At 39.4% G+C, this 27691-nt stretch overlaps 1 protein-coding gene across 4 annotated transcripts in view; it reads right to left on the minus strand.

Annotated features, from left to right (window-relative positions):
- Positions 1-27691, minus strand: part of tnr (tenascin R (restrictin, janusin)) — a 161962-nt gene that overhangs the window by 43387 nt on the left and 90884 nt on the right. For 2 of the 4 annotated variants that reach the window (XM_065954040.1, XM_065954042.1), the window contains exons 4-19: positions 25626-25746; positions 24094-24316; positions 23879-23979; positions 21737-21899; positions 20073-20549; positions 14103-14222; positions 13819-13962; positions 12627-12742; positions 9272-9422; positions 5680-5858; positions 5252-5342; positions 4653-4753; positions 3235-3337; positions 2407-2496; positions 640-773; positions 38-167 (exon numbers count right to left, since the gene is read on the minus strand). In XM_065954040.1, the coding sequence (XP_065810112.1) occupies positions 38-167; positions 640-773; positions 2407-2496; positions 3235-3337; positions 4653-4753; positions 5252-5342; positions 5680-5858; positions 9272-9422; positions 12627-12742; positions 13819-13962; positions 14103-14222; positions 20073-20549; positions 21737-21899; positions 23879-23979; positions 24094-24316; positions 25626-25709 (2407 nt within the window). In that variant the 5' untranslated portion in view covers positions 25710-25746. The remainder of the gene's footprint in view (positions 1-37; positions 168-639; positions 774-2406; positions 2497-3234; positions 3338-4652; positions 4754-5251; positions 5343-5679; positions 5859-9271; positions 9423-12626; positions 12743-13818; positions 13963-14102; positions 14223-20072; positions 20550-21736; positions 21900-23878; positions 23980-24093; positions 24317-25625; positions 25747-27691) is intronic. The other 2 variants (XM_065954041.1, XM_020643727.3) reach the window with 2 other exon arrangements.

Raw genomic sequence — 27691 nt, forward strand, 5'->3', positions numbered from 1 at the left:
AATAATGCTGTACAATAGAGTTGAGTATTCTCTCTACCTGTGAAAGCATCTATGGTAGCTGCCGTGCTCTGCTGTCTCCCTCTTCTTGCTGCTACAGTGATGGTGTACTCAGTGCCTGGTTCAAGGTCCGTCAGGGTGGTGGTGGTTATATCTTTTGGCACCGTTAGCTGGAACAGGAAAATACAGTAAAGCAGAAATTCAATCAGATTTCGCTCAACATTTTAAAGACATAATAATGAGGATTCATTGGTTGCAGCTTGAAAAAACAACATTCAAAGGTATCCCCTCCACTGAAGCTCAACAACAACAACAGTAACTTCTTCTTGGATTAGTGCTTAAGATCTGGGACCCTTGCTTTTTAGTCCTGCCCTCACATGCTGATATTTTAATTGGCTAGGGAATGCATTACACCAAAGGCTGCTGGCCAGATACATCTCAGATTAGCAAAATAGGAAAATAAAGGCAGAGGAGAGAGTCACCACCACATACAGCTAGTGGGTAATGAGATGTTTGAGCCTTTAGTTTCTGTTATAGGTCTCTATAAGAATGATAGTGGGGACACTTGTGTTCTGCAGGGCTGATTATATGTGCTACGTTGTATCTATGGTCCATCTTTAGTTCATCTTTCTGATTCCGTACCTCAGTGGTGACACCAGAAGAGGATGTGAAGGTGACCTTGTAATGGTCGATGGGACCCTGGACCACACCCCACAACAGAGTGATTGTGTTGTCTGTAGAAGCTGTCACAGTCAGGTCAAGGGGCACATCCAGGCCTGAAAAGAGGAAGATAAACATTTTCTTTACATCTCTTTAATAATTTCTGTGTAACTGTAAAAAAACAAACAAAACAAAAAAACACAGCATTAAGGCTGCATGAACATATTAATATTGTTAACCAGGAAAACGCACCAGAGGATATACAGATGACATAACCAGAGGATTACTGATGATGATTTAAGATCTATTAAGACATTTCAGGAATGTTTGTTGAATAAAATCCAAATTATTATGTTTTTTGTGACCAACTGTATCCATTTTTGACAAGGATTTACAGTGTACACTATCAAGACAACTCTGGAGTACAGTTAAAGTGTTTCTGAGAGAAGTCCTGTAATTTCGAACCAGAAACTTCCGACCAATGGACGCATGGTGTGAAGAAATATCCCCACTTGGTTTAAATCACATGTGGTGATATTCATTATTTATTGATAACTTCCTCTTTTTATATGATTTTCTACTCACTTTGGTTGAGTTGGAACAAACAGGCATTACCTCAGAAATCAAACTTTTTGTCCTACACTGCATGTTAATAATAGGCCGTTTCACTAGCCCTTTTCAGACTGTTGTTTCAAGCCACGATATTTACACCCCTGTGACGTTTCGCCTTCTATCTGAATGCCGCAAAGGGACAATGGGGTATGAAGCGATTCCCACTCTGTATCTTCTGAGGTAGTAACAGAGATGTTGCAAAGGCGAGACAGGATCAGTTGAGCCAGATTTGGAATGCAGCACTGTGTGTGCATGTCTTTTGCATTTATTGTGTCCTTATGTTTGTCCTTTTCTTTAATTCTTATCTAATCCTCTGTTTCCCACAAAAATCTTGGAAAAACAGAAAGAAGCTGCTATTAATGGAACTGATGCTTTCGGCTCCCAGCACCTCCCTTATACTAACATGACCACCGCTGTGAAGCAGGCAGGACAGGAGGTGTTGTCATATTATTTAAAGCTATTTTGGAAAAATTGTGATAGCTCTACAATTTTTCTCAAAGTTCAAACAGAGTTCACAAAATAGTGGAGCGGAAAGAGCTTGTTTGTCAAGAAAATGGGGGCATAATTTCACAAAGTGCAAAGTACCTTCAGCCATTAAACAAATTTAAAGCGGAGGAAAGATGTGCTTGACAGTGAATTTGATAGCAGAGATTAGTGTAGCACCTTCATGCAGGAACATTTCAAACAGAAGGTGAAACAGGGTCTCCCCCCCCCCCCCCCCCCCCCAACTAAACAACTCAAAACACAATACAAATTCAAATAGCAGATCAAGTACTGAAGTAAAGTGAGGACCATTAACTGAGTGAAATGGATTGTTACAGCTTTAAAATGTTGTAATGGGAACTTTGACCCAAGTTAGAGATATAAAAAAACACACGCCTCCACGATGAGCATTAGTTTTGCTCGATTGAGATATGTTTAAATTCAATGAAACAGCTTTTATTGTGTGGAACTGGAGCTCTGACCAACAGCATGAACTTTATGACTTTATGAATTACATAAAAATAACAAACAGACCACCCAGCATGCTGTGGAGCCGAGGTTTTGTGTACAGCACAGCTTTGATTAACATAAGAGTTTTCTTCTGTGCATGAGCTGATCACTGGCTTTTAATGTCGAGTATAAACATTCACTCACCCGTCCTGGCGTTCATAGTCGCTGGTGTACTCTGGTTGCTATCTTTCATGGCAGAGATACCGATGCCGTACTCAGTGCCTGGGAGCAGGTCTGGGCACAAAGAGAAAAACTTGTGAGTAATTTAACTCAATATATCTCACACAGATGGTTTCTCACTCTCCTTTTCTGTCAATCAGACAGAGTTTTTCTTAACAACCCAATTAGCTTTAGATCAGTGATAAGCTCTTGTCAAATTTATATGTTTATCAGAATGATTTGAGCAGAAACCGCCTGTTTTTTTTTTGTCAATCAATGCGGCACATCGACTATGAGAAGAGATGAGTAATGAGCGAGGGAGAGGAGGGGATTATTGGGGCTGAGAGAAAATGAGAGTGATGGAGAACAAATGAGACTGGAGGCAGCATCGATTGCAGTGGACCTGCAGAATAACACGAGGACCTTTAGCTCCAGTTGTAGAGCTGGCTGTGCCCTTTTGCAGCACTATGGCCTTTCAGAAAAAAAAAACATCACAGCTGACCCCTCCTTTTTCTGACAGCCTTTCAATATGCCCTCAGGACAACAAGCGTTTCTACAGATACAATCAGCCGCCTGTCAGCCAAGTGCTGGCTCTGTTGATAATTCTGCCATGTTAAACAGACAAACACTCCCCGGCTTCTTCAGGACACATTAGATTCACTGTGATAACATTGAAAGCAGTAGGAAAAACATCAGATTGAGCAAAGACATCCATAGACAATACATATTTTAGGAAAATGCAGGCTTGAAAAATCAAATGAGTACATGAAGCGAAGGACACACATCCTTCCTCTTTTTCTTTTTTCTTTTTACCTGTGAGAGTGGTCTTGGTGGTGGCTCCCTCGTTACGTGGTACAATGACTTTATCATAGAGGTCTCCTGCCAAGGTGCTGTACACCACCTGGTAGCCCTCCACCTTAATTCAAACATATATATTCAAAGCTTCAGAAAATACAGGCTATCAAAGGCCAAATCGAAGTGCTAACCTGCGTTTCTGAAGGTTAAGAAAATAACGATCTGTTTTGTGATGCTGTGACAAAAATGTATTGTGATATGCTTTGTACGGTGTAAAATGAATTGTTAAGGAGGACCTACGATGGGGCTGTCAGTGGCTGTGTTTGCCTGCAGCCAATTAATTTTTATTGTTTTTGAATTAAGTGGGGTGTTTTTTGTTTAAAAAAAATGGTATTATAAGATTAGTCTTCTTTCTGCTCCTTTTCATGTAAAATTTGAGATTTTATGTTTGCTTGTTTTTCTTAACTTTATTGTTTGTTTGAATGAAATAAAATTTACAAATAAAAAAGAATAAAACAACATTTGACTCTGTTTCAACACTGCAGATTCATGAGGATGAATACATTTGTGGTGCTAATAGGATTCAAAGCAGACTAGCTTCCTTTCTCTAGGGATGATGTTATTAAAGCCCTGGGAATACTGTCCTAACAACTCAGGGAAACATGATTTATTACATTTTCATCCAGGGTACAACATTCAGTGATCACTTGCACCCAGTTACTCTGTTCAACATATTCCCATTATTAGCTAATGTGTGTGTGTGTGTGCGTGCGTGCGTGCGTGCGTGCGTGCGTGCGTGCGCGTGTGCGTGTGTGTGTGTGTGTGTGTGTGTGTGTGTGTTATAAAATACTCAATACAACAAGACAGAGTTCAGAAACAAAGGAAGAAAAGAAACCTGCTTAAAGAGGGAGTATGCAAAAAGGGTCAAGGGAAGGTGAATAAAGTCTGAGGATTATGGACAAATAGGTTGTTATTTTTACAAAAAGGACGTGACTTACAAACACCCTGTGATATAAGGGTCACTCAAGGTCGTGTTGAAACCTCATAGAAGCTATTTAGTATTTCAGGTTAGTCCTCTATCAAAGAAGATCAAAGACAGAGACTTCTATGTTTAGCGCGAATATAATAAAGAGATAAAGATGAGCTCCACTTTAAAAATTACAAATTACTATTCACAAAAAAACTATGATTATTTTCAGAAGAAAAAATATTTAAAAAATCAAGTCAATCCAATCGAAAATGTAGCAGGGTAGATGGAAAGGCAGAAGTATAACCAAACTGAAGAAAACTGGAGGTACAATTATTGAGTAAAGAATCTTTCCAACACATGTTGCATGCATGTTCTATCTGATCACCCAAAATGAGTGAAAAACAAATAAAGAAAATGAACTATTATGCTAAATGAAAGAAAAGCTATTTGATTGGTGTGTACTAACCTCTGCCTCGCTGTTATCCCATTCAAGCTCCAGGGTGGTGGAGGTCTTGGTCACAAGCCGCAGGTTCTTGGGGGCATCGATCTCTGAGAAGAACGATAAAGCTGACAAATGTTGGGGAAACTGAGACCAATTCTAAGAGGGAGTGTGAACAAGCAAATATCTGCTCTAAACATCATCACACACAGATACAGTTCTCTCAGGCTGTAAATGACACTCACTGTAATGATCTGCATGTAAAATGTTTGAGATAACTGGACATCAGCAGATGCTACAAATGTCTATTTGAATAATAAATATCCTGAGGGCAATCTTTTGCAGATTTTACATTACTTAACTAATTTGAACTAGAAATTCAAACAGCGTATCCAGAGATTTAACTTTAGATGTAGCTGAAAGCAATGCCAGTCATGTGACAAATAAACGAACAACAAACACACAAAAGCAAAAAATCAACATAAACAGATGTTCTCTACCATAGCTCATACACATAAACAGTAAAGGACACATTAGGCCATATGTCATCCACTATTCTACCCTCAGAGACAGACACAGGAACACACACACTAACAGCAAAACATCTGCTTGCTGTCAGACCTCACCAGTAGTAAATTCAGTGGAAATAGATCCGCTCTCATTTCCCTTCCTCACACCGCTCACAGACACCTCATAACGTGAGCCGGGACGCAGGACCTGTGTGAGAAAAACAGAACAAAAAAATAACACAAAGACAGTTTAGTCTGTTTAATCTTTTAGCATGGATTTTTCTGTTTGTTTTTGTTTATCTCCAGACACAGGAGGCAGGCGGAGATGAGATAATATAACAAGCATGAAAAGCACACACAAACACACGCCAGCAACACTACACGTGTGAGTCCAATGCAATCACATCAGTGACAATTCTCAACCCAAAGATAAACGATTTAAGCTGTTCTGTCTCCAGATGGTCGGTGAGTCCACATTATGTGTCTGTGCAATCAGATCTGTGATTACACAACATGATGAATAGCAAACCAACGACAGCACTCACCTGCAGGGAGTACTGGCTGAGAGTTGGCTGGAGGCGGAAGGTGGTCCGTGGACCCTCTCCTCCCACCAGGCCATAACGCAGAATGATCTGATCAATCTTTGCTTTAGGCGATGTCCACTCCACAAACGCTACAGTGTCTGACACATCCCGCACAATTAGCTGAGTGGGGCTGTCGATCACTGGGGGAGAAAAAAGGAACAAAATCAGTTTTAGTGACAAGTCTCATTCTCATTTATTTGGGCAATTTTTGTATTAAATAAAGCTAAACTTTTATAATGTTCATGTTGTCTAACCAGAAGCAGCTGTTCTATAATTTGGACTGAAAAACTGTCGAAACCAAATTATTTTCAATTTCACTTAAACAAAGAATATGTTTTACAGAGTTGCTGAACTGACCAGGCATGTGATACCAACTTAAGTGTGGACACATTTAAGTATATTTTCATTTAAAATGTAAAACTTAGAAATAAAGGGAGAAAATTATACATAAGGCCTTTTCAGACTGCTGTTTCAAGCCGCGATACTAACGCCCCTGTGATGTTTCACCTTCAATCTGAATGTGGCGGAGACGTACTAGGGAGACCAAGTGATCCCTCCTCTGTACTGTCTTCAGAGGTATTAACAGAGGCGTTAAAGAGGCAAGACAGGATCATTGGAGCCAGCGGGGAGCGCAGTGTTGTGTGTGCGTGCATGTCTGACTGTGTGTGTTTGTGGAGCTCCCACTGTGCTGTGCTTCTGCAACGCCTAAACACAATTTGAATTCACATACTGGGATACTAATATAACAGCATTGTAGAATTAATATGAATGTACAGAGACATGATGACCACTGAGCTTAGAAAGCAGTCTGAAAGGGGCTACAGTATTAACACTGTTTTAAGATTTCCCAGTGGTTGGGCTGGATTTCACCAAATATATACTCACCAACAGTCATATACATAAACCACTTATCAGAATAAGCACACTGAGACAGCATGAGGAAAAGGGTACAGCAAGAGTTTTGAGTACCAACATCTTAAATACAAGCTATCTAGTTCTTATATTACTGTATTTAAAAATGTGTGTGTATTCTTAATAGAAAGTCAAACACATTTCAGGAGATGTTTTCCTCCCCCAGGGTTACCTCTTGTCACCAATTACTGTTTGTCTTTTTCATGGACGAGATCTCGCAGCACAGTCAAGGCGAGAAAAGTGTTTGGTTTGGGGATCTCAGAATTGCTGCTCTGATCTTCAAAAACGATATGATTGTGTTGGCTTCATCAAACAGTAAACACGCACCGGAACGATTTGCATTTGAGTGTGAAGCATCTGTGACAAGAGTCATCCCCTCTCAGTCTGAGCCAATGGGTTTGTGCCAGGAAACGGTTGATTATTTCCGTGTGGTTTTTTTTTGGGAGTGAGTTGCTTCCTAAAGTGAAGTAGTTTAAATTATCTCAGGGTGTTATTCACAAGAAGCTCAAAAATGCAGACAGAGCTGCAGAGATGCTCAGTCAAGGTAAAGAGCTGTTATATAATGTGATCAGTAGCTGTCTGTTTCATTAAAATGTTAATGACTTATTTCTAAAAAAGCTGTGTGTTAGCTTAAGTCTGGGAAAATATCTTGATCTCTTATTCAACACTTTTTAAATCAATGATTACTTCAGTAAATTGGGAAACTAAAATTTTATATTAACACAGTATATGACAATTTGCTTAAAGGAGCAATATGTAACTCTGACACCTAGTGTTTAAAATGGGTACTGCAGCCCAAATTCAAAACATTGGAGAGAGCTATCTCAACCAGCACCCTCCTCTCGTGCAACACCTGTTGGTCTGCCGTTTGCCTAGCAAACCGAGGGGCAAGGGGCAAAACGCCCACGTGCTCGCCACCTACCTGCTCTGGTTAAAAAAAAAAAAAAAAAAAAAAACATTCTGCACCAGAATCGAAACTCAGAAGGAGTTGGCTGCTGTGTTGTTGTCAGAGAAGCCAGCACTTCAACATAGCATGTTTCCTTAATGGGTCGATGATATGGTATGTTCATTTTATGATTTAATTCAGTAAATATTTTAACTATTGGACCATTTCATTGACAAATCACTTTGTAAGGAACAGATATCATAAAACACAATGTTAGTCTAATGTACAGCTCTTGCTTTATTCAAAAGCACCATACTCTGCTGTGATAGCATAATTGTTCAGTATGGATCACCCAAGAGGGAAATTATGTAAATGACACATTCCCCACACTAAGAAAAGGACCATACTGTCCTTTGAAGACTTTTTGAAGCTTTTGAGATCTAAATAAATCCCAGAACAAACGTTTGATCTATTGCAGGACCACCCTTATTATTGATGTATTTAAAATTGGCCCCTTGGGTCTCCACTCAGAAAGCATCTTGAGGTAGACGGTTGCTGTTAACCAGTTCACACATCAGCTGTCCTTTCCGTCGGCTTTTTTCCTCCCACTCCTCATCCTGTTCCCTCCGTCTCCAAGGAAGGATAAATCTTTCTTATGAATAATTGAGCAACTTCAAATCTGTCTTTTCCTCTTTCTTTATCCAATAAGGTGTCCTGCAGTGGGTCGCCATGAAAAATTAATGAGTACCATGAATTATTTATCGATACTTAATTACAACCTACGAAATGTATAAAGACTTGACAAGAAATTGATGGTGTTTTGACTGCAGACATCAGAGCTTATATTGTTAAGGACGAGGTTTGGATTGGATCTATTACAGCTGTCCAAGCAGTGTCAGCTGGATGAGGAGTGGGGATAATACCTCACTGAGGTTTACAACAGGTACATAAATGGGTGGCAGACAAACAAATGTGTCAAGGTGACACTGCTTGCGTCCAGATATTAGAGCTGTGTGTGTGTGTGTGTGTGTGTGTGTGTGTGTGGCAAGTCATTCAAAATGATTTATTGGCTGACTGAGAGAAAATTAATTGCTGACAGTTACAATTATTTCTTAATCAGGTATCCCTTTTTATCAAGTAAAAATGCCGAACATTTGTTTATTCCAGCTTCTCAATTATAAGAACTGTCTGACTTTCTCTGAAATGTGCTCATGGTAATAGAAATCAGAAGTGGACTATGGTTAGAAAAACACACAAAATTTAAGATGTTACCCTGGGTTACATTGACTGAGTGATTTAGTAAATAATAAGAGATGTTGTAGTGCAACTTAGATTCTTATTTATTGATATTTGATTTATTGTTGTTTATTGTTGTTCTTTGACAACAAAATCCACTCTAAAGCGGCGAGGACAGACAAAAACAAACCAATATGTTTGATGGGTAAAAACAAGTTTTCTAATTTAAAATTATTTAAAATCTGTGTGTTTATGAGGGATGTTTTGCTCTGAGTAAGAGTATAAAGGACACATTCTTGTTTTGTCCTTGCAGACGGGCTTGCTTTCTTCCCATGTGCAGTATTGAAAACAGGAATAGTAATTCAACAATTAACTGTAGAACTACTTTCACTCTGATTACGATTGTTCAGAGAATTAAATGTGTTTGTACTTCATTTATTTATCAGACTTATGACATCATATCCCACTGCCAAGGTTAAAGCTAAAGGCTTAACGTGAAACTCTAACATTAATACATACATGTTGTGACAGTAGCAGTGAACGGCTGGCTTCGGCCCACGTCTCGCAGTGCCACCAGGTTCACGGTGTACTCCTCTCCTGGTCTCAAACCGGTCTGCACAAAATAAGTGATGGTGCTGGGCAGCTGTGCAGTCATCCCACCGTCGTTATCCTGGAGAGAAAAGAAAACAGTGTTAAGTTATGGTATTAAGAGACTGAACTAAGATCATTTTGCACAATGATCGTTTGTATAATTTAAGTAACTGTCAGCTTCTATGTCGGCTAAACTTTTCTGTCAGTGAACATCTTGGATGTAATGAATAAAGACTCTCCTTAAAAATAACACAAATACAATGACTCCTGCAGCTAAACTGAATGCAGGATACTTTCTGAACTGTGTGCAGGCATTTTTTGGTCTAATCTGTAAGCCTTACTGTCGGTTTTTCACATTAAACTTCAAAACCATGTTTGCTGAGCAGAAATGGCTTTGAATGTTTCAGTGATATTTCATGGGTCTTTTTCTGCAGAGGCAGCACTCCTCATTTCAAAAGGCCCTTCGCTCATCCATATGGAGCCGCCACTATTCCCAGCTGTTCTCAGAGAGCCAGTGTTGCACATGTACTTCTTGCCAACAGACAGATGTTACACCTACTGCTGCTGCAAGATTCTCAAAAGCCTGCGCTACAAAGGCTCATATTACAACAGAACATACAACAGCTTGCTACTTTCCTGCATTAAAATTGTAATTAGAGATGTAATCCATTTAATCACCTCGACTAAATTACCACGGTGGGCTGCAGTAAAACATAACAGTTATGTTCCAATATCAATTGGTGTTCAATCTCAATAATAATTCAGTGGAATGAAGGCAATGCTTAATTATTCACAATGAATCACCATAACAGTATATTTCTGCTCCCATCTGATGTGTCAGTTTGCTCATAATTAGTCATCACTCTATCAGCAGACAAGGTCGCTGAGATAAAGACAAAAGAGCTTTTTTTTGTTCTTGTGGAGGTACTATACAGCTGTATTTGATCCTCTCACGGTTCATAGGATGGAAATAATATTTTCATTATAGATGTGCTGCGATTCTGATGCGGTAAAATTTGATTTTTAATGATATATTTTGCAAATTTTTCATACAAAAAAATAAAGTGTGTGTAAAGTGTGAAATAATAACTATTTTTGCTTGGCCTGATAACTTTGATTGGAAAAAAATAATACTGGTATAAAAATATATCAGTTCTCTGCATCTAGTATTATACATTAAGTACATTGTCAAAACAGAGGATTGGATTAGTAAACGATTGAAACACTTTCTCTTGTGATCCTTCATCCTTTACATTTCATACAAATTGTTCTTTCAGTATAAAGTTCCAATAAAACGATTGGCAGTAAGGGTGGGACATTTGTGGAGACATTTTAAATATGTTTTTTTAGTGTCGTAGATAAAAGAAGAGATGGGATGGTTAATGTTTCATTGATATTTATATTATTATTGAGACTTCTTAATGATTAGAGTTTTATTCTTAACACTATTGATATTTTTCTTTCATACATTGGATTACGATTGCTAACAATGTGCTGCAGAGAGTCGTAGGAGCTGCATTTTGGTTTAATTTGAGGCACAATTCTCATGCACAAAGGACAAAATTTGTTAAGAAAATATTGCAGATTTGCCTCATCATTTATCCTGACACTTGAGCATTGACAATGTAATAACTAGTCAGCATGAATCCTTATGCTGAGATACTTCAGTGAAACCTCATCTCAATGCGTGGGTATGTGTGATTTTCTGTGCTTGTGAATTTCATTTTATTCACTTCATTACAGAAGAGCCTACAGCAGCTTTTCTGACAGTCAAACAAAAGGCTTTTAAGAGGTAGAATTTAGCAAACTGAAACAGCTCTGGTATCCTTTCTGAAAAACGACATGTGAATTATATTAATCAATAATGCTAGAGAATATTTGTTATTGTTTGTATGACCTAGACATGACTGGAAATAATACAGCAAAAGGTTTCAAAAAACTACTATTAGAGGTCTACTAGCACACATACTGATTGGTTCATTCTCTGCAGTTTAATTGATTTATTATGAAAGCCAATAATAAAAGGTACACTGCAGCAGGTATATACTACAAAAACCCCTCCAGTATGGCATTACATTGGGATGTTAGATGACACTGTCGCTGCTTCTAACATTGTTAACGGCAGGTCTCCAGCTCACCCTCCGTCTCACTCTCTCTCTGTTTTCCTTTTTTTTCAGAGTAGTGAGTTCTGTGTTTGTTCGTACGGGCCAAAGCTTTCATGCCTGCTTCCATTACGAGATTGTCAAAATTCACAATCCCCATTGCTGGATTAAATCCACAGGGGGCGGGAATGGCAACTCATAATATGATTTCCCCTGTGGCTCGAGTGAGGGAGGGGAAAGCAGGGAGAGATTGAGGGAAGAAAGTATACAGGATGGGAGGGAGATGAAGAGGAAGGTGAAGGAGGAAGAAAGGGACGGAGGGTACCTTCGGCTTTAGAGAAGAAACTGTCAGAAAAAAAGGGATTAGGAGGAAAGGTTTTGGGGGGATGGGAAGAAGAAAAGACATGACTTTGAGACATGAAAGATTGGACAGAAAGACTGAACAGGGCGGGCCAAATTGAATAAATGCAATTAGGTAGCCCACTCCTTTTTACGATCAGAAACTAAGGACTTGAAAGTGGGAGGGAAACAAACACCAAAGAGAAGCATCTTGACATCAGATTTGAGGCTCGACGTCATGCTGGACTAAAGGGTATCTCCCCACGAAAACACCTTAAAGGAGAAATCCAATTACTGTGAGAGGGTGAGAGATGAGAGTGCTGAGAGATCCTGAGTTTACAGCGAGATTTAGAAAAAATAAATGTTTTGGCTCTTGTGCTGAACCTGTCGCTGCCATGGTTTACGAATGGTCTTTTTCTGGAAAAGGGTTTATTGGCTCATCCACCTAATAGCCAATAAGCTGAAGACAATCCGCTTCTCTAATTTGTTATGGGCTTCAAGTTGAACTAACACAGAAGAAAACTGAAAATCCAGCCGTTTAATTTTCTTTCGTTTTTCTGCACACATGTTCAAAGTCATATAGCATTAGAGAGATCTGGAAATAATTATTTTCAGTCGAGAGTTTCTCTTACAGTCAACAAGGGGGGAAAATGTTGTATGAGAGGGAGAATGGGCTTGTCAGTCATTTGCGGATGATTCATTAAAAGCATAGAACATCTGTTTCCCTCTGTTCTCATCAAAAACAAGGACAGTGCACTTATCTTCCACAATGCTGTCCTGCACACTGTCATCTGCACTGACAGCAAACACACACACTACATGTTCACACAGCTTTCCTCTACCTTGGGGATGAAGCTGATCTCCCATCCATCGAAGGAAAAGTAGAACGGTTGCCACTGGACCTCCACTGATGTCTCTGTGATGGATTTGAAGACTAAACCATCTGGATTGGAGAAATCTTGAGAGGAAGCCAGAGACATATTATTGTTGGTCAGTGACCCACACAGTCTGTAAATCACCACTACAGCTCTGGCTAAAGGTGCCCGATGCTAAACCTCTCTTTTACGTTCCATTATTTGTATGTTTTTATAACAAGGCATGAAGCACTAAAATAATCAAGGCAAATGATTTTGAGCATCTAAAAAAAAAATCAAAACAAGTAATTTTTGTTCACTGAGATGTCTAACATGAACTTCAGTTTCACACTAAACACTGAAAACACTTTCCCAGCTTGGATGTGCAGCCACGTCGACAAGCCAATACTTTAATTTAATAACATGCTTAAATTACTTTTTTCACAGGCAGCCTCGTCCTCATAAGTCTTCCAAGATAATCAAATACTACACTCTATAATCAAGTTAAGGAAAGGCAGCCCAACAAATCATACCATCACTGAAAAATGGTTGCATCAAGCTATATTACCCTAAATTGACTTTATTACTTTAAATTCTGCAATCACTGAAATTAAATTCACTTATCTGTGAAATGGAGGGTATTTTTATCCAGCCAAGAGTGAACTAATGGAAACACACTGTATGTAGCCAGCTGGTGTAGAGAGGATTCAAATGTTCTGTTTGCTGAATGAATCAGACTCTTACTTATGAAATGGTTTGGTAGGTTTAAATGTAAGCTACTAAGAGCTGCTGATGAGAACATTAATTAAAGGTCATTTGTAAATGGACAAAAGAAGAACCCAGTATGGACCTAATGTGTGTTTGTGCATTTGTGTGTATAGTGGAGTTTGTGTGACACAAAGCAGGTGTTATGGGTAGAAATTGCACGGTTTGCACGGAGGAGCAGGTGGTATGAAAAAAAAGAGAGAGGCAGGTATGTGTAGTAAGCATCCACATAAATGGCTGTTTCCGTGTGGGAATGCATTAACAGTCCTGTATGAAGCTGAGCAATTTATGAGATGCTGAATTAAGGTATTGCATTTATTTTCTGTTGGCCATGGACCAAACCCGGCATTAGTGGAACAACCTTTAGGCTCTCACGAGAACATTTAGTCAAAACAACCCAAAGGACTGCACTTACAGGTCGAAACAGTAATGCTGGCAGGGACGCTGATACTGTTGTTAATGACTGCAAACACGTTGATGTTGTACTCTATGCCCGCACCTAGGCCTGAGATAGAGCAGGCAGTGATGTTCCCAGGAAGCCTTATCTCTAGCTGCACACCTGAAAGAGGGACAGGTAAAATAAGCATACATTGGTACACTTAATAGAATATGTGTATGCTTTCCAAAACACTTTGAATCAATTGAAACTAATATTACAGCTATGCTAGATCTTAAAGGCCAGATTAGAGGCACACTTACCTCCAGGGCTGCTTGGTGTGTATGTCACTAAGAAATCAGTCAGCACAATTGAACCTTCCCACTCCAGGTCAATAGTGCTATCAGTCACGCCTCGTACCTTCAGGTTCATAGCCGGTGCCACTGGTGAGACAAGGAAAAATAAACTGTTATTGTAGATAACCTTTCTGTTTGTGGGAGTGTAAGACTGTTTAGGTGTTAGGATTCTGGGTAGTATAATGTCGTCAATCAAACCAATAAAAGGGTATCCTACATTAGAGGGAAAACTGCAAAATAGTTCTGACTTGTAACTGTAGTGATAGCTCTTTCACATATTTTTGTTCTGGATTATTTTTAGGGCTTGGGGCCTTTTTTTTTAAATAGGACAGCTATAGAAAGGAGAGCGAAATGTTGAGAGAGAGAGAGAGAGAGTGGGGAATGGCATGCAACCACCATTTGTACCACAGTATTTACAAGAGGTGCAAACTTTACAGTGCTCAGGAAACCAATTCCACCTCCTCCCTTCAGGGAGAAAGCTTTGATTTAAAAGATTAAATTATATTGTATCCTGCAGATAGCTTGTTTCCACATTCAGACCAAAAACAAGACCCCAAAAATTAGCCGAAAATCTTCTTTAGTGTGCTTGCACCTGAAAATCAATAGCGCTATACGTGAATTAGACCTAGAGACACAGCAGATAGCGGGAGCAAATGATGCGCAATTTTTGGTGCTAATAATGCATTTCACAGCCTTAAATTCTTTATGGTAATCAATTTATATCACCACCATCAATTCTGCATTAATCTTGTCTCTTGTGAAGTTTTTAACGTGGAGTTTTTTTGGTGAAGATGATTTACATCAACACTCATTAAGTGCTGTTTAAAAATATTTAAATAGCATCTTAGCAGCACATTCAAAATGCTCAGGCTTTTTTAAAGTGTTTTATATATTTTGGTAAAATTATTTGTTCTAGAGATGAAATCAATTTGTTAAATGATCTTAAAATATGCAAACAACTCAAGGTGCTTTTCTGTCTGAAGCAGCTCCTGTAAGTGTTGCCAGTTTCCAGGTCACAGGTGGATCCCTCGATATGCACAGAATCAGGTGGGCTCCTCCTCACACCCAGAATCTGGCAAAGCAATTATGGCTTCTACTGTGGACTTCGCTCCTCCCAATGGACCCTCCCTGTCTGCAGGGATGAAGTCCTTTGCTACTGCAGCACCTGGCAGTCCATCCATGGATGAAATCATGCTCTCAAATTCTCCAGTGGGAATAAGATCTGATGGGCCATGACGGAGTAACTGAGGAGCCTTCAAACTCAGAAACAGTGTGGATGGAAATTAGACTTACCAGAACATCAAAGAACATCTTCCCACAAAAATAGTCCGACTTCAGTAATGCCATTCTCTTCAATTATTTGCTGTTTAGGCATGTTTACATGTTTCCCTAATATATGTACTGCATAATGTGTAAATTCAGGACTAGTAAAATAAACGTAATGTAGACAACAAGGCTACTTTTTCCCTTAACTTGCTGACTACATACAGTCTCTACAGCAGTAATCTTCACACCAAGAGGACAGGTTGGACAGCACTTTGAATGCACATTCCAGTTCATAGAATAAGCCAGTCATTGTGTTAACAAGAGGCTGAGTGTTACCACAAGAGGGAGAAGCACTGTCATTCATTCGGGCTGAAGTGGAGATGGTCGAGCCATAAGCCTGAGAAGTGGTGCTGAATGTAAATGTGGAGGCATAAACAAGAGTGTTTACAGCCCCCACTGTCAAAAACAATGAGGAGGAGGAGGTGAGACAGGTGAAGGACATCCAGAAGAGCAGACAGAAGGTACGAAGAGTTTTAGGTAAAGAAACACGGGGTGGATTTATTGAAGGACTGAGGAAAAGAACGAACAGGAGAGAAAAAAAATGGCAAGATCTGATCCAGGAGAGAAAATATCTAACATAGACAGACGGTTAAATGAGAGAGAATAAGGATGAGACAGAGAGAGGAGTAAAGGAGCAGCCAGTGTGATGGTGTGATAAATAACCTCTCACCCACTCATCATCTCTACATCCTGTGTTACAGCACAGCACTGAGTCCTCCTCAGGGGAGCCTTTGGACACTCTAGTAGTCGTTTCAGTTACTTCTCTCACACAGTCAAACAGACGGGCTCATGCTGTGGTGCAGTTTGCTCATTTTGAAAAAGTGAACCTTGCACTGGGGACAACTCCTGCACCATTCATTTACTAGATGTATGAAATCTATTAAGAGTGTAATATGAACGCAATCACAAATCAAACAAATTAGCAATAATCAATGGGATAGAATGAGAGCGGCTGAATGAGGCCGTTTATACTCCTGAAGTGACGACTCTCATGTGAGCACTGAAGAAGAGGTTCCTAACTTTACTGCCGATACAGAAGTCACTTTATTGTTGTTATGTGAGAAGTTATAAACAAGCATTTAATTTGAATGCCAAACATTATTCTATTTTAATTGTCACACAGAACCGGTCCAACCTGACATCCTATCAACATTTCCCAGAGTATCAAGAGAGTCTCTGACCTTTGTTATTGGGCTTCTGTCCAACCTCTGCTGCAGATTTCAGCTCGTAACTTTATCTCTTTTTTTTTTTGGTCATTAATCTGATTTAAGTTTAAGTTAGTTTTACCCTTGGGCCGCCTACAAGGTCTCAGGATAACAAACCGTTTTAATTCACGTCTGTTAGGGTGCAATGTAATACAGGATCAGCAAAATGTAAGAAAATATGGCAAAGGGAAACCTGAACAAGTCTCTCACATGTAAAGATGCTGCACAATCTCAAAGCTTACTGTGTTAAAATGCTTATCTGCATTTACATTTAAAAAAAATGCTATTTGTTAAATCCCGTGAGCTCATTCAAAGGTTGAAGGTTTCTGTCCTCTTAACTTATTGAATATTATGAGAGCGAATCACAGGTATGCAGCACCTCCTATGTTTCAGAAGGGCTGAAGGTTATTCAAGAATCTCGCCTGGAGTCTTAAAAGTCTCATTAGGGTCTAATCAGTATGCTATCATAGGCAGGTACAGCAGTATCTACTGAACAAAAACCTGAAAAGGTAAAACTAAGTCTGACAATGGAGGTCGATGCATCATCAGAGGACTAACTTGCCTTCAGGCTGATTTTAGTAATGGCATTTCTCCTGTTCATTTTTGTTCAAAGTGATTCAACTGATACTCAAGGCGTTGAGTACGATAAACATATTTATTTATTTAATAGCAAACAAATTATTTGACTAATTCATATTTAGAATATTTATCAACTTTTTTGCTTTTCCTCTTGATAAGCATTGATTTCCTAACTCGTATTTTCCTTGAGTTTTCACAACCTTGTAAGAAACAATCCTGTATCCACGTGAGTCAGGCTCGGTAACCTGTCATAATACCAAACATTAGAGATCCAAGATAAAAGGAATCACAAAGCTGGCAACAGACTGTCTCCAATATATATTTGAGTCTTTATTCATTTTATACCGTACAGTTTTTAGTTATAGCGGCCACCTTAACAACTTGTGCCCTCCACCTTAACTACCTTGTCTTGTAAAGAAAAACTATACAATGACCAAAAAGTGCCTATTGATCTATCTATCTATCTAAATTGACTCAAATCATGTGTGCTCTGTTTGGATCAGACTCCTGTATGGCAGTCAGTTTAAGTAACGGTGTGTGTTTAAAACTAACAGTGGCTTGTGTGATGTATAGAACTGTCACATGTCTGTCAAAACCCTTTACCATCACAGCTAAACGGTAACTCTATCTACAATACACCTGACAGAAACACAGCTCCTTTTACTGCAGGTTTTCAAAATTTCTACCATTGACTGATCTGCTGTTAAGTCAAACTTGATTGATGCAATATAGCAGAAAAAAGCCATAACATGAGGCAATACAATCCTGTTCAAGAGCAATGCTGAGATTCAAAGCTATGTTAGAAATGTAAACGTCAGTTTGCTGCTGGGCTCAGACTATGTCATCAACATGGAAATGTCACCCCTACTTTTCTACTTTGTCATGGCTCACGTCATGGTGGAAATCCTCTGCTGTCAAGATTACATGCCGTTCTTCAGCACAAGTTGATCTCTGCTTTGTGGTTGGATTTATTTTCATGTAGAGATATACTGTATCCTACCCCATGCCTGAAATATCCCATTTAAATTCAACTGCCTCCATTATTTCTCATAGTGGGAAGAATATAGGCCACAATAATTGAAGCAAAAATACAAGCAGCCTTCTTCAGTGTTTGATAACATGAAGCACTTAAGCCTGTCACCCTACAGGTCTCTGGTAATTGAACAGCTTCGTTTTGTATTCAGCAAACTATCCCCTAAAAGTATTGGCTATTTTGTCCTCTAATTGCAAAGAAATAAGCAATTCGGACACCCTCACTAGATATTAAAAGAGAGGTTAACAAGGGGGGATAGGCCTCTGTAAGAACATTTTTCTTCCCCGTCTCTCTTTTGCTCGCTCTCTTCTGTCCATCCTCATCTTTCACTTTGTTGACAGCTGCCTCAAATGGCAGAGGAGGTTCTGATATTTTGGTACAGAGAGCTGAATCTGAACAAAGGCAAGCACGGCTGTCTCAGCTGTAGCTAATGTGACAGCACCCCACCTACCCACTCCACGTGCTTGGTGAATGTGACTTTTGACAAATGAATGCTGTTACACCTTCTGCTGTCCAGTGAGTCACATGCCCCCCGCCACCTGCATTTGAAACCCAGAGGGGGATTGTTTTTCAGGGCCGCACGTACACTAAAGAATGATGGGGGGGGGGGGGGGGTGCAGTAAGCGTAATGTCTGAATTTTTTGTTTGGACTATAATCAATGTAGCTTTTGCTGCTTTGCTAAAGTGCTCATGATGGATATGCCGGATCTTTGTAATATAGCAATAAGTAAGGTCTTTTTACCTGCTCTTTTGTAATGTTAACAGACAAAGAGTAAGGTATTTTACCTGCTTTTTGTAAAGTGTCTTGAGATGACACTTGTTAAATAAATTGAATTGAATTGAATTAAGTGTCATGTCGTGTAAGTTGGATAGAAAGTGATGTCTGTATTTTGCAAGACATGATTGGCCAGGAATTGAGTCTTCTTACAAGTGAGAAATTCAGTTTCCTGTTGGATTAATTGTGGCAGGGGGTAGTCTGGCCGCCCACCTAACAGAAGTTTGGTCTGATGGGATCAGGGTCCGCCACATCAATTGTTACACAGTTAACTGAGTTTAGGATGCTCTTTAAATCAATCTTGATGTTTAAAGGGAATCCAAGGTTAGTTTTTTTTTTTTAGCTTTCGCAGTAAATTAAGTGTAAATATGTTACTGTTTATTAATGTTTTTTATCAAGAGCCACAAATTGGTTTTCTCTGTAACTACACCATTAAAAGAAAGATCAAGTTGACTTTATAAGAATCTATAAGATACTCACTGAACTGTAATCTGAAGCAGTGCCAGCACTTGGTGAACAGAAAATGTGCCCCTATTCCAGTAAATCAATCTCTGCAATGGAGGCACTCCATCTAATGTGGCAGTTCTAATTTCAAAAGAAAACCTGCTCCGGCCCAAGAACTCTTATAAAACCGTGTGCAGGTCACTGTGTGTCATTCTGAAAGCTGTTTAAGCTGGATTTCTGCTCTGAGTAACTTGATCTTGGTCACACTGACAGCAGGTGTTAAAAATCAACTTGCAGGTTGGAGAACTCAGTGAATCAAGTCGTAGGAAAATCACATTTTCAATGAAACGTATTAATAAACACACTACACTAACTCCTGTTATCATTTTTGTACTTTGCCATTATCAGACAAGGTTTAGTATAAATGGAAAAAAGTAACTAGCCAGACTCTCTTTTAGAAAGGAAAACAGGATCTGAGTTTATGATTCTGAAAAATAAATCACAAATGTGGGACAAACTACTTTTTTTTTTCGACATGGTGGAACTGATGTGAAAGATAAAAAGTAATAACCTACCAGAGTTACAGTCGTCTCCAGCAAAGCCATCCTGGCAGACACAGAACCCATCCTTACAGACGCCCTTCTTGCTGCAGTTGTTGGCACAGTAGACGAGCGAGCAGTCCTCTCCCACATACCCGGGCCGGCACTGGCAGGTCCCGTTGATGCACAGCCCCTGGTCCGAGCAGTCATTGAGACACCTCCCAACCATGCAGTCTTCCCCGGTGAAGGACTCCTCGCACACACACTCCCCGTCGATACACAACCCGCGGCCCGAGCAGTCTGAAGGGCAGCGTGGCTCTGAGCAGTTGTCGCCTCCAAAGTCACGGTCACACACGCACTCGCCTTCCACGCACACCCCCTGGCCGGAGCAGTCGTCTGGACAGCGAGGCTCGGAGCAGTTTTTGCCACCCCAACCTTCCTCACAGATGCAGCCACACAGGTCGAAGCTGAAGCTGCCATGGCCGCTGCAGCCTGGGACAAAGTCTAAACGACCTTTGAAAGAAAATACATTGAATAAAGTAATAGTAGGGACATAATGTTGCTAAAAAAAAACCCATAGAAACAGATCATTCTCTATGCTTGAAAGACAAACTGTTGTTTTACTTTACACATTGACTTGCTGATGTGAAAAAATAGCAAAAATGTACACCTTGGTTCATGAGATATTTTTAGTACGACTACTATTTTTGAAATGCAGCATTTCATAGAACATCATTACAAAAAATCTAATTGATTGCTCCATTTTGAAATGGTGTCATCATGTAGTTTTATATAGTAGAGCTTTGGCTGCATTTTTAACAATAATCACTGCGCTGACTGCTACCAATGTGAATGAGTTTGAACAGGAGGTTTTGGTCGTCATGGGAATAGTTTATAGTTTAATAGTTATTTGTTTAAGCAATGATCTGTTTAAGTATGTTTCCATATTTGTGGAAATATGGTCCAAATAGAAATGTCTATTTTCATTGCAGCTCAAACAAATCATTATTTGGGCGGTGTGCGTCCCATCAGTCACACAAAAATCAAAAGGTGTCGGGCTCTTATTACCCTGGTCTCGTTTTGTGCATTTTCATCTAGCTTCTGTTCTCCTGAGCTGAGCTTTTCTCCCTCATCCTGATTCAGATCATGATGGCTAGAGATAACCATACTCTCTCTGTAGAGATGGAGCATTCTCAGAAAATATTTGAACGGGATGATGGTGTCAATGGAGCACATCCTTAGCCTAAATTATCCTAATTTCTCCTATAACTCCAGTCTTTTTTTTTGTCCCCTCATATTTGATGGCAGCATCTCCTGAATAGTGAACGCACATTTTTAGCAGTACCAAAGGTTTCTCCACACTCTTTAGACCGAGACAGAGCAGCAGAAAAAAGTCGCCCTGCAGCATCAATATTCTGCTGCCGTCTGTCTCCTCTTCATTCATGCTATAAACTGTTTTTCCTGCCTGTTTTACCTTTAGTCCTCTATTTTTTTCTTCTTTTTTGACACATATGAGACAGCCTGTTTAGATTATTCTTCTTGCAGCTCTTTTTTTTTTTATATTGCTTTCAGAGGCCTAATAGTTTATGACACGGGGCTGTTTGTGCAAATGTTGCAGGTAAAAGTGCTTATTTAAATAGAAAACAACATCCTCCAGCTTCATCCTTATGCGTCGTTGTCATTCTTTAACGTTAACTCACCCATGGCTGAACTCTCCCCACAGCATCCAGATCCACACTGAGCTCTAAGCATGGAAACCTCTCTCTCCAGCATCTCCACTCTGATGGCGAGCTGCTGGATTGTGGTTGAAGTCGGACAGCCGCATGCAGCTTTTGGGATGTTGATGCGGTGGGTGAAAGTCATCTGTAGAGAAATACAAGGTTAGTTAAGAATATTGATCTGCATTAATTTACTTCATTAGAATCATTTATATTACAATTTTTCACACAAAACCTTTCTTTTAAGAATCAAACACTAATCTGTGGCCCTGTAGGCAAAAAAAAAGTGCCTGTTACAACACAACAACTTTGGTTCTCAGGGGCATGAGAGGCCATGTGCAGTTTTCATGGTGTAATGGAGAGTATTAAAAACTTAGAGAAACCTCTTAACCTCCCTACTGCTGCATTCTCCAACTCTCTCCAGCAGCAGGAAATGCAGGTGAGCCTGTATGACTCTTTGAACTTGCTTATCATAGAGAGGCAAAATGGAGTTGTGCTGACTTTAATGGGAAGTCAGTTATTTATAATGTTGTAAGTTAAAACTGTTTTGGGTGTCTTAAAGGTGCAATATGTAACTCTGACGCCTAGCGTTTAAGATGAGTACTGCAATCCAAATTCAAAACATTAAAGAGAGCTGTCTCCCCCAGCCCCCTCCTCCCTAAAGTCTATACACTCGCTGGAACCTGAACCAGTTCGCTGCGACACCTGTTGGTTTGCTGTTTACCAGGTCATTTATAATTTGATTTAGTAAATATCTTACATATTTGACTATTAAACACCATTAAAATTGTCTTAGTTAGTTCATGTTGTTTGCTGCTATCCACTGTAACTTTTTTAGTCATTCACATGCTGTAGTGAAACAGTCAGGAGGACAGAGACAGAGGATTTGTGTTGCTGCTGAATGTTATCGTCTACGTTTCTGCCTTGGAGTTTATTTGTAAGCTAAATTTAAATTATTATAAAACTGTTGAAATGGGAAAATACATAGAAGAAACATTAAGTTGCTTCTGTTTGACATGACTTGCTAATTGCCTTTTGTAAGCACATGCTAAGTTGTCTGTATTTACTTATTGTTATTCTATTTGTAAAGTTGCAGTTTTACGGAAATCATCAAAAGCTGAGAAAACATTTATTTAATGACTATTGAAATGTCAGCTGTACATGGTGGAGTGCAGGAAGAGCAGTAGAGTGTACTGGAGTCTTGTTAGTTTGTTGTTAATGTTTTGATTAGTATGTAAAACACTGTTTGCCATTAAGTTGTTGTGCAAGGTTGGATGTACAACACTCTGTGTGTTTTAGTACTGTGAGCTCTTCCATCTTAAAAATCCATTATTAAAACTTTTACTCTTAGTAATCACACCTCTCTGCGATGGATGAAATGTGAGATTTTACTGTCAGAGCCCAGTATCACTTTAATTAATTCTCCATTAAACAACTTGTCACTATAAATATCTGCGTAAATGTCTGTGTGATTAAACAGATGTTTTCTGTTTTCCTTACCACAGAAGGCAATCTGCATAAATCACTCAGTAAGGCTCTTTACATCTCACTTTGTTCATCCTTAAATCTTGATCACCCACCATGTGTCAAGTTCGGATAAAGAACAAGGAACTGGACACAAGTGCAGAAGCTAACAAAAATGATTTATTTAAAATAAAGATCAAAAGTCCACAACAAAAACTTACTATCAAAAGCCAACATGAGAAAACAAGGAGACACTAGTAAACTGACGACTGACATACGACAATGAACTGACCCAGAGAGCAACAAACACAGAGACTAAATAGACACAGGGGTAATCAAACACAGGTGAGACTAATGACACAGGTGAAGAAAATGAGGACAATCACACTGGAGGGAAACACACAGAGGAAGGAATGAACACAAGACAAGAAACACTGAGGACAACTACAAAATAAATACATGAAACACTGAAGACATTGTAGAATGAAAAATTAAGAAACACTAGAACATAGAGCGAAACACCAGGAAAGAATGAGACCTAAAATCTAAACTGTGAAAAACAAAACTAAACAGAACAAATCATGACACCATGCTTGATTGTCAATTAAAGTAAAACAAAATGTAAAATGTGAAAAGAAATAATAAATAAAAAACATTCACCTGGCTGTCAGCATCCAGCGTCTGCTCAGTGTATTCTGTTGAGCTGGCTGGATCTATTGGACCCTCCATGGACGGTCTGGAGCCTAACTCCCCACGAGAACCTGAAATCAGCAATATGGTGTGTCTTTATGTGAACAAAAGGTGCCTCCATGACAGCAGACAAGAAGGCTACAGTGAGTTTAAATCCAAAAACATGATCGATTAGAAAACCTCACCATCACCTGGGTCAGGTGGTGCAGAGGCGTCCAGGTCCACAGAGCACAGAGACTCCAAGGGAACATTGATGTTGTAGACGTGGTTGAATACCAAGGGTTGCTCCCGCAGTGTCTGGTTGGCTGAGGAGGCGGAGGGTGGCTGATCTCCCCCTGGGGTCTGTCTCCTCACTCTGGTGGTGCGAACCAGCTTGTTGTCTCCTGATGGAGCAGCGTGAATGGCACCCTGGAGATACACATGAAATATGAAATACAGAAAAGAAGGGTTTGAGGGTTTCCAGTTGCTTTTGTGCTTTATATCTTGTGTTCAGAGGATGATGAAGTGAAGCTTCTGTAAGGAGCCCAGGGGGTTGACACTTACATGTACTGTAAATGAAGGATTTTCTGACTAGCCAAGAAACAGACGCAGCCATTTTCACAGTACAATGATGGATACTTGCTCAAAATATTAAAACTGTGAAGTATTTTCAGATTTACTTTATCTGTTGGAAAGTTCAGAGAATTTCTAACATAGGAAAAAGGAAGTGCCTTTATGAGGACACATTTTGGACAATTGGAAAATACAGGCATACATCATGGGATACAAAGCATCGTTGTCTTATATATGAAGTTTGTAAATATCTAAACAATTAAAGCCATTATAGTGTACTATTAAAAAAAAAACGGAGACCTATTTATGAGACCATTTCTCAGAATTATCAAATGTCTTATCATAGCATTGAAACCATAAATAGCCCGTGCAGATCTAATAACACTTGGATTTCTTGATATCATGAACTCATGCGTGTAAGAATTTACAGACAAATATTCTGCATTTATTTGTGACATTTTTGGAGAAACTCTGCCTCTAGCTTTTAAAAAAAATGTTTTTACAACATTTACAAGAATTTTCATTCCTTTTTAGTTTTGGAATTTTTGGAGAAGCACAGACATGAGAACAGGTATACAAGCTTAGAAGACGAACAAGACGAACAAGACAGTATAAAATAACAGTTTAATCCTACTTTTTCCAAATCATATATTATTACCAAGATAACTTAGCTCTACAGTATACTTTAGTTTCTTTATTCCATGTCTCTGCAGCTCATCAGAAATAACTTTTTGGGACATGCAGATGTAGCCTCTGTCTGTGTGATGAAGCTGATTATAATTTAGGACCCTGTGTTTTACAACATCCTTTCACCTTTCTTACTTTAGACTTTCTTAAGTGCACATTTTGAAAGATCAAGCCACACTGACCATTGGAGCTGAGTGAATGAAATATTTCCACTCTGTGCTCGGTGCAGGGTTTTAATGTATGACAGAATACCATTTTTGAAAATCAAAAACATTTCTAAAAAAAAACATGCCAGTCCATGTAATCCAAATAAACACTTCTGTACTCAAACTGGCCGAGATTGTGAGTGGAGTTGTGCCCAGAGTCAAGTGATTAACAGAGCAGCCAAAAATAGCAGATTGCAGGTAAACAATGAAAATGTCTAAAAAGCCCTGGGACAAAAAAATAGACAAGAGTAATTTGTCGGAACAATTTTTACCTGTAGAGTAAGAAACACAGCCAGAGCCAGGATCCAGCTTGTTGTGGGCACAATGGCCCTGAAACGCTGCTGTGCCAGTGGCATGCTGGGAATAAGTATCACCAGTCGTGTCCTCTCACACCTGAGAAAAAAAGTGAGAAGAAGAAGGAGACCAAAAATAAAGGTTAAGGAGGTAGTATAATGAAGATTGCAGTAATAAATAATCAGCGACAGGGGTTTTGTTGCATGAAAACGTGCTTTCTAGATGTAGAGGTTTAAGTGTGGGTGTGATTTAGTTAGATTTGAATTATAATGTATCTGGTGAAGTGTGTCTATAGTGCGAGTGTGTTTCTGTGTGTTCATGGGGAGTCCCACTACAATCAGCTTATCCTCTGTAAATGGAAAATAAATGCCTGTGATCTGATGTAATATAATTGGCTTAAGAAGGGGGGAAATAAGAAAATCCTCAGAGGATTGTGCATCTTGCTAAAAACCTTTGAACGTATTTCAGTGAGCAGTAACAAATATTTGATCTTCCCACTGTGGAGGAATACAGAATTATTACTCAGGGAGAGAGTTGATAGATGGATTTCAGAGGAGACATGGTTTGAGCGATGCTGCTATAATCCTTCCTCCTTTGAGAGGGGAAGAGAAAGCGGGGGACACAGTGGAATAAAAAAGCTGCGAGGAAGAAAAACTGATGTAGATCCTTCCAGCTGACTGTCAGCAGAGGAAATACTCTGGAGAGCTGAAGTTTGCTTTTAATGTGTCTATATGAATGTATTGAGTTCTGTCAGTACGAGTGAAATCAAACATCTTACTCAACCTCTAAAGTTGTTTTATAATGCATGTGGGGACATCTGGTCACACAAGGCTAAACACAAATATATTGCGTTGTATGTTCTAAGAATCTTTCCCTTGTGTAATAGCACCTCCATGTCTGTGTTTGTGTGGGCAGAAAGGGTTAAGAAAACATTTTCTCTGATGAGCCTGCATTCAAGAGCCTCTTTCATCACAACAATGCTTCTAATGTCGGTGGAGCAGACTATTGCTCTCAGCTGGCACCTTTTGTGAGAGCCAGATGGAAGGCTTCTTATCACTCCTAACTGGCTCAGGCTTTTCTGTTTTTTTGATCATTTAGGGTGGAAATGTTGAACCATCAGTGTATTTGCACATAAATGAGAAACAGAGAGACTCCCAGCGTTTGTGTGAGTCATGTGTCCTTTTAGGTTCTTCTCACTGCAAGAAAATGAAATGTTTTTTTTTTTTTTTTAAATTGATGCATACTCAATGTCCCCGACTTCCTGCTCACTTACTGAAGATTCCTCACTCAGTCGCACTTCAGTTTCAAGATCTGTTTTTTCACAACAGAGAGCATCCAGCATTTCCAGACCCAGTCGCACAACCTCAGTGTTTTTGTACGCTCATAAAGAATGTTGACACATATAGTATATCATAAAAGACCCATAGGGGAAAGATAGGCAGTCATATGTTATAATCTACAGCGTGCCTCGCTTCAGACAGCGCCGCTAATGCTTTAAAAAATGGCACTGGCCTTGCTGGAATCGACTCCTGATACCGCCTCCTATATATGCTGAAGAGATGGCAAATGTTCTACTAAAAGCTCCTCTGAAGCATGCAGCTGCTGTTTGACACGACACGAGCCGTTTAGCCGGTGAATTCAGCAAACAAACGAAAAGCATGCAGATGATGAAAGAGCGAGAAAAGCCAACTGGAACCGTCTTGTTCACAGTCATTAGTTAAAGAAGTGTCCCTTTGGCTTGCTTCAGTAGATGGATCACATGCTTCTAAAGAAGTGATGGTGATTAATGGCACTACATGTATGTTTCACTTCATGTAACAAACATGATGGAAAACTCTTCTCAGGATCAACTATTGGTGTGAAATATGTTTTATACTCACGTCCAACCGATAAGATTCGATAACAAAGTCAAGGTCCCCATTTGTTTTTTAATGCAAAACCAGTTGATTGCAGAACAATCCACTGAATTATAATACATCTTTAATCTTTAAGATTTTCTGGGAAGAATAATGTGATTCCTTAACAAATTAAAATTAATGGAGAA

The sequence above is a fragment of the Labrus bergylta genome, chromosome 4 (assembly GCF_963930695.1).
Source record: "Labrus bergylta chromosome 4, fLabBer1.1, whole genome shotgun sequence".
NCBI lineage: Eukaryota > Metazoa > Chordata > Actinopteri > Labriformes > Labridae > Labrus > Labrus bergylta.